The sequence below is a fragment of the Drosophila mauritiana genome, chromosome 2L (genome assembly GCF_004382145.1).
Source record: "Drosophila mauritiana strain mau12 chromosome 2L, ASM438214v1, whole genome shotgun sequence".
Lineage (NCBI taxonomy): Eukaryota > Metazoa > Arthropoda > Insecta > Diptera > Drosophilidae > Drosophila > Drosophila mauritiana.
In genome coordinates, this window is record NC_046667.1 from 20,085,293 (window position 1) to 20,092,516 (window position 7,224).

General features: G+C 46.7%; 1 protein-coding gene across 1 annotated transcript; it reads left to right on the forward strand.

Moving 5' to 3' along the window:
• The first annotated feature begins 597 nt into the window (after positions 1-597).
• LOC117137652 lies at positions 598-5,947 on the forward strand. Its single transcript, XM_033299191.1, has 3 exons — positions 598-651; positions 719-857; positions 5,635-5,947. The coding sequence occupies exons 1-3, from the start codon at positions 609-611 to the stop codon at positions 5,945-5,947; spliced, it is 495 nt and encodes a 164-aa protein (XP_033155082.1). The 5' UTR covers positions 598-608.
• The last annotated feature ends 1,277 nt before the right edge of the window (positions 5,948-7,224 follow it).

Below are 7,224 nucleotides of genomic sequence, written 5' to 3' on the forward strand. Positions count from 1 at the left end.
TAACTAGCTTGCTAATTACTTACCAAATAGTTCTTATTTAGAAAATACTGTAATCGCGCGAATCAATTGAAAATAAATGAATCTATAACATATTTGAACAGAGTGTAAGACTAATTAAATAAACCATGAACATATGAGAAATTCAATTCGTTTCAGGAAAATCCCATATTGACTCTAATGAGAACGGAATCACTTTTGAAAAATGTTTGATGAATGTATATGAATTGTTGAATTGTTGAATTGTTGAATTGTCATCGGTACGTAAAGTCCACCAATATAGCGTGGCGCAGCTTTCCACATTCGTCCGAATTGAATGTAAAGCAACTTAGTTGTTAGGGCAAGAGTTACTAAGTTTGCTAACTTGTATTCGGCTATCATTAACATAACATGTTTTTTTAGAATTTATTAGTTGGGTTAAAAGGTCAAATATCTTCAAGTCTTCTTTACTTATCATTTTCTTTGCATATCCTCGAAGAGTGTAAAAAATCAATTGTATCAATTATCAGGCTTGCTTAATTGGTTTCCTACAATTTTTAATAAATTATTTTAGCTTTATAAAAAAACAATATTCAAAATAACCGTATCAGTAGGCTTTACTAGTTAGCGGAATGAAGATAATAGCACTCTTATTATTGGCTAATCTCGGTATTGGTGAGTTCATTGCAGGTATTCAGATATCAGCCTCTAATGTAACAGGAAATTACAATACATTCCACAGCCCTAAGTAACAAGTTATATGAAGAACACGACAGGCTGGTGACGTGGAGGCTTCGAAATATTGTAAACAAGTATAAATACTTGGCCACCGGAAATGCTGAGTTCTCCCAGTGGATTGAAAAAGTAAACAACGCTGCTACCCACAGTTTTTTTTTTTTTTTTTTTTTTTTTAATTAGTTTATTTATTAAGGCATACGGGGAAGTCATGAAGCCCCTTTGTGTCCTTCTTATCTATTAATTCAGCCCATTTTGGGCTCGCCGGCTAACTATAGTTAGCTTTTTCAAATTTACAGTAATTTAACTAGAATTACATAACAATCACATATAACAAATAGGATTTAAGATAAGCGTCAGCTTCTGCGGACCCTTGTCAAAGGAGATCGGGTAATGAGATCCCTCGGTTGCCTTCTATTGAGCCTCCTTGGTGGGCGAGATCTATTTAGAGCGCTGGCCAGCCGATTTCTGTGGCGCTCCAGCCTGTCATGGTATCTGCTCGAGTGCTGGTTTATTTCGTCGAAAACCGTTGCTAGTTTTAGGTCTCTGTGCAGAGTGGTGTTTCGAACAAACCACTCGCAGCCGGTGATAAGTCTTGCTACCTTATTTTGAATAGCCTGGATTCTTTTGATTTGGCTGTCACATGCCAAGCCCCAGATTTGGCACCCATACTTCCAGTTTGGTGCTAAGATCTGTTTGTAAATTGTCAGCTTGTTGGATAGCGACAATTTACTGCGCGAACAAAGTAGCCAGTAGTGCTTCGCCACCTTAGCACGTAGGCGCGTTCTGATGTCGGTCACATGCTTGGAAAATGTGAGTCTGCGATCCAGAAGCACTCCAAGGTACTTTGCTGCGTTCGGCTGTGGTACGGGGGCTTCCTCGATGTAGACGGGCGGTGGCGTTCTCCGCTTTAAAGTAAAGCAGACGTTGTTGGACTTACTGCTATTGATGCCAATGTTCCAACGTCTTGCCCATTCCGAGAACCGGTATGCAAAGTCCTGGATACCATCGGCTGCGTCGTGCTCGCATCGGGACCTGTAGGTGACGCACACGTCATCGGCAAATGTGGCCAACATAGATTTCCCGTAAAGGCTTACATCCGGCTGCGGCATGTCGTGGCTATACAGGCAGTAGAGCAGGGGGCCGAGGACACTACCTTGTGGAACACCAGCTGCCACGTTGTGCTCGGTGGAAATTGCTGAATGAAAGCGCACAGCGAACCTCCTTCCTTCCAGGTACGATTTTAGCAGCCCAAAATATGGAGCAGGCAGCGTCTGCTTGATTTTCAGTTGGAGTCCAATGTGCCACACTCGATCAAACGCTTCTCGAATGTCCAAGAAGAGGCTGTTACAATATTCCTTACTGTCGTAGGCCGTCAGGATTTGCTCGACGACTCGATGGAGCTGCTCGACAGTACAGTGGCCAGCACGGAAACCGAACTGGTGCTCAGGGGTAATCCCCTGGGCTTCCATAATCCTTACAATCCGGACAGCAATCAGTCTCTCAAACACCTTCGAAATTGAAGGGAGGAGACTGATCGGCCGGTAGGAGGCGGGCTCCCTTTCCGGCTTGCCAGGTTTGTGGATCATGGTGATTATCCCGAGCTTCCACTGATAAGGGAAGTATTGCAACCTCACAATAGCGTTGAAAACCAACGTTATGTAGAGGATCGCTTGTCTGGGCAGGGCCTTCAATGTGGCGTTGCAGATGACGTCATGTCCAGGTGCTTTGTTGTTACTCTGGCGCACAATGACTTCGGCTACCTCGCAGGGTTCAAACGGCGTGATTGGCATATCCATTTGAAGCGCTTGGTTCAGCTGGTCCTGAGTTTCTTCAACCTGTTGCAGGCTGGCAAGCTTGAATGGTTGAAATCGCTCGGCGAGGTGCGCAGCGAATACCTCCGCTTGTCCCAAGTCGGTCCGACACCATGTCCCGTTGCTATCGACTAGAGGCGCCTTCCTCGTGCAACGCCTTTTGATTGCGCGCGTGGCCTTCCACAGCGAATGCGTAGCTTCGCTTTCGACTCCAGTATTGGCAAGCCTTTCGTCGAACCATGCGGCTTTGTGCAGCACCAACGCGCATCGGAGCCTACTCAGCGCTCGATTCCATTCCGTTTTGTCCAACGGGTGCCGAGACCTCATCCACCTAGTGCGTAAGCGCCTCTTCTCAGCTATAAGCAGCAGGATCTCCCTGGGTATTGGGATTCGATCTGCCGCGGGCTGCCGAGATATTCTGCGAGTTGCCAATCTAGCTGCTGACTTGATATTGTTGGTGAGCAGTTCGATAGCATCATCAACGTCCTGTCCAGAGTTTAAGGCAGTGTTGAGGGGCAGTGTGGACTCCAGTTGCGATTGGAATACCTCCAGGTTACTACGCCTAGTGATAAGCCGCTCCATCTTAGGGTAGGATATTGCCCCCGCATCCAGCGTAATTACCAGAGGCAGGTGGTCGGAGCTAAGCTCAACAACCGCACTTATGCTAGCGTGGATGCCCAGCACACCCTTTGTCAGTGCAAAATCTATGTATCCTGGTGAGCCTCTACTGCCGTACGGGTATCTTGTTGGTCCTCCTGTTGCTAGCGAGTCCACCTCCGAATTTAGGACGAGATTCGCTAATGCAATGCCTCTTTGGTTGCTCCTTCCCGCACCCCAGAGCCAGTGGGACGCGTTCCAATCGCCTGCAACAATGAACTTCGTCTGGAACTCTTCCAGAATGTCCTTAAACTCGTCCGTAGTCCATGCAAATCTCGGTGGGCAGTAGACCGCTCCAAAGCTTATAGGACCAAGTGCCGTTTCAATAACCGCCGGCGCAAGTTGCACCTTGGCAGTGGCTATTGGTGTTAGCGGAAAGTGGGCAAGGCTAGATTTGATTAAGATAGCTGCTCCGCCTTTGGCGTTGCCACCACTCGGATCATTGGCAGTGTAGGCTACAAATCCGAATAGCTTAGGCGTCTCTGCCCCCTTGCAGTGTGTCTCGCTGAGCAGCAATACATCGATTTCGTGACGTCGCACGAAGCACTCTACTTCAGGCAACTTCGTGGATACGCCGTCGGCGTTCCACACTAGGATGCGCAGCGGCATCATTATGGCGCTTGACGCGCTTGGAGAGCAGTGAGCAGATTGATAATCTGCCCCTGCTGCTGTGACTGTTGTTGCTGTTGCTTCATCATCATCATCATTAATTCCATCTGCTTCTCTTGAATCGAGCGCAAAGAATTAATGTTTTCATTAAGCGTCTGCAGGATGGCTTCAATGCTGCTGCTAGCATCCGTCGAGCGCTGAAGTGTACCCCTAGACGTCCTTGTCCGGCTGCGGCTCCTTTGACGACTGGGACTTCCATCATTGGGCTGTTGCTGTTGCTTCTGTTGTTGGTGCATCAGGCTCAGTGGTTGCTTGTGGTGAATGGACCCTCTAGCCACATCTGCATAAGATATTCCGCCTCGAGAAGAGGGGATCTCCTTACCTCCAGCTAAGCCCCGTGAAGTTGGTCGCTCGTTTACTTCTGTTCTTCCAGCCACTCCACTTCTGGGTCTGGATCGCTGCAGGAACGCTTGTAGCTTGCTGCAACCTTTATAGTTTGCAGGATGCTGACCGCCACAGTTGTAGCAAGTGCACAGCTCGATGCGTGGCCTGGTACAGTCCTTGGCTGGGTGTTCGCCGGCACATTTCACACAAATGTGGGCCTTACGGCAGTATTTGGCTGTGTGGCCAAACTGCTGACAACGATGGCACTGGACAATAGCGTTACGCTTGCGGAGAGGCTCAATAACTACTCTCATATGGCATAGTGCCTTAACCGCCAGGATCTCCTTATTGTTTGCCGCAGCAGCAATATTTAGGAAGAACATATTGACTGGCGACGCTTTTGAGGTACCCGGTTCGTTTCGCCTAAGCGGTGTATGAATATCGAGAACCTTGTGCCCGATCTTTTCCAGCTCATCCTTGATTTGGTGATGTAGCGTACTGTGGTGCAGGCCTTTCACGCATACCCTGTAAGGCCTGTCCTCTTTAAGCTGGTAGCAGTGGAACTCATATTCTTCGTTCTCGAGCCAGTTCACTATGGCGCGAAATGTATTAGCGTCAGCCGCGTAAAGCCTTAGGACACCGCTCATTGACGCCCTAGCCTCAACCTTTTCTAGGTCCACTATGCTTTCAATGCTCTGCATCATCAGGCATACGTCGTCCACTCCCTCCATTACTATAGGAGGTGGTTTGGACTGCGCCTTTTTGACTGAACTAGTGGTACCAGCGGAGGCTGCATCCCGCTTAGCGGCAGCAATAGCAGCTTGATGACTGGTACTGGGCTGGTCATACAGATCGTCAATTTCATTGCCTACTTGTTTGTCGGCTGTGAGATGCGCAAGTAAACCAAATCGGTTTGAATTGCCGCCATATCTAGGTTCTGTAGTCGAAGGGTTTTCCCCTTGTTTGCCGATGCTTTGTTTTGGTTTTTTCCTTTCAGTCTCCGGAGAAGCACGAGACTTTCGCTTTATTTTTTGAAAGCGCTGCGGGGCAGCACATTGAGGGCTCGGGAGAAACGCAGTATCCAACGATTCATCAGCCGCAGCGGTTTCATTTAAAGGGTTCATATTGTAGTGTGCACCAAATCACCAGGGTTCTAGCCAAAACTTGAACCCTGGGAAAGCTTTAAGCTCGCAAACAGCTGTTTGTGCGATCGCGTGGCAGCTGGGCAGCGGAGCCCCAGTTCGAGTAACTTAACTTTGTATTTTTGAATGAAAATGTTATCGTTTCACTATTATTTCACTGTTAGTGACTTGGGGGGTCACTATTTGCTATATGTGCCAGTATTCTGGACTTGTCCATAAGTTTATTACCGCGAAAACTAATTTCACTTTATCCACTTTGTCAGGTGCGTATTGTTAGACACGAACCTTTTCACCGAATCCAAAATATTTACTGCTACCCACAGTAGCTTTAGCCTAAGTATGCTAACAGAAAGTGACTTCAAATCATACGATAAGCAACGCCAAATGCTTGAAGATAACATTACTCAGCGCTTGAATACGCTCAGATCCCTAATATCATTAAGAAAAGGAGGCAAGAGATGTGTTCGATTCTACCAGCATCAGGAAAACGAACTTAAAAATGCCTACAAGCTCTCCAATCAGAGAAAGGAAGAGCTGTATATAATGGGATGGGATGGGATGGAATGCCCTGCACGACCGGTGATACAAGGATATGAAAAACCGCTCTGGTTTTTGGCGTCGGATGTCTGAAGTCAGATTTTTGACCTACAACCAGGGGGCCTAGGCTTAACTGCGGTAGATATATTAATGGTTATGCCTAAGTGGAACGCCCACCAACTACTGGCAAGTGACCAACAGGACTCCATAGCAGATCAGCTGTCAATCGCAACAAATCCGTAAATGTTGCTAAGGTCGGCAGCTAAAAAAAAAAAAAAAAAAACATCGGAGCAATCGGTTGTTGAGGGAGTCCAGCTTGACTTCTTAAGATTCAGATTTGTCCACCTGTCCCGATTAGTTTACCACCTCAAGGGTATATTGAGTCCAGACAACCGGCACAAGTTGGCCCTTCAGAAAAACAATCTAATCTGTGTAGTGTCAAAACACCTCACGGGGGTTACACTAAAGAATCAAGTTTTCGTTTCTCGGCTTTCCCCTGAATCAAGACATTGGGGAATAAAATGAGAAAAGCTTTAAAAATTATTTAAACGTGTGGACGTGACCATTTTGGCGGCTTTAGGGCGTGGAAACAAGTGTTATGGCAAATCGGTAAAAATTTACAAAATTTGATAAAATTATGATAACACCCAAGTTCCTGATGCCAACACCCGAACGTGAATTGGACAGAGCAAGGAAGGCCAAGCAGCCGAAATTCCGTTGGGTTCCCTGAGAATTCAAGATGAACTCCACTTAGTATAGGCTCTGATTTGATTAATAGACCGGATAAAATCAGTCATATACTGAAGAGTTGGAAAATTCGTTTTAATGGCAGCACTGAAGGCATAAGTGTAGACAATTATATTTATCGCGTGGAAGCGGTGACTCAGCAAACCTTAGAAGGGGATTTTGCCGTTTTGTGTGGAAGTGCCAGTCTGCTGTTTGATGGCGAGGCTAGAGAGTTTTACTGGCGATTTCACAAAACATCTTCAGAGCTACGGTGGGATCTCCTTTGTCTGGCTCTGAGGCAGCAGTTCAGTGAGACCAGAACGCGGATGTCGACACTAGGGAAGCGATACGTGATAGGAAGCAGAGAGAGGAGGAAAGTTTCGACACTTTCTACTACGCTATCGTCGTCCTTATGGATGTATTAGAGATGCCGCTTTCGGAAAAAGCAACAGTCGAAACTCTGCGTAGGAATTTAAGGCCCGAAATCCGTCACGAACTTTCAAATGTGCAGATACTAAGGGAAATTTACAGGCGGAGAGAAAGCTTCTTAGATGATGTTAGGCGGAGTCAGAATCCGAGGCAAAAAAGGACTCGGAAATTGGGGTCATGGCTTTGCTTTGTTGGAACTGCCACCAAGAAGGTCA

Bases quoted from the DNA above. Each gene is read 5' to 3' on its own strand.
- LOC117137652 (XM_033299191.1), top strand. From the start codon at position 609: ATGAAGATAATAGCACTCTTATTATTGGCTAATCTCGGTATTG. The intron at 652-718 runs GTGAGTTCATTG...TACATTCCACAG, and splicing joins ATTGGCTAATCTCGGTATTG to CCCTAAGTAACAAGTTATAT. The intron at 858-5,634 runs CCACAGTTTTTT...ATTTACTGCTAC, and splicing joins AAAGTAAACAACGCTGCTAC to CCACAGTAGCTTTAGCCTAA.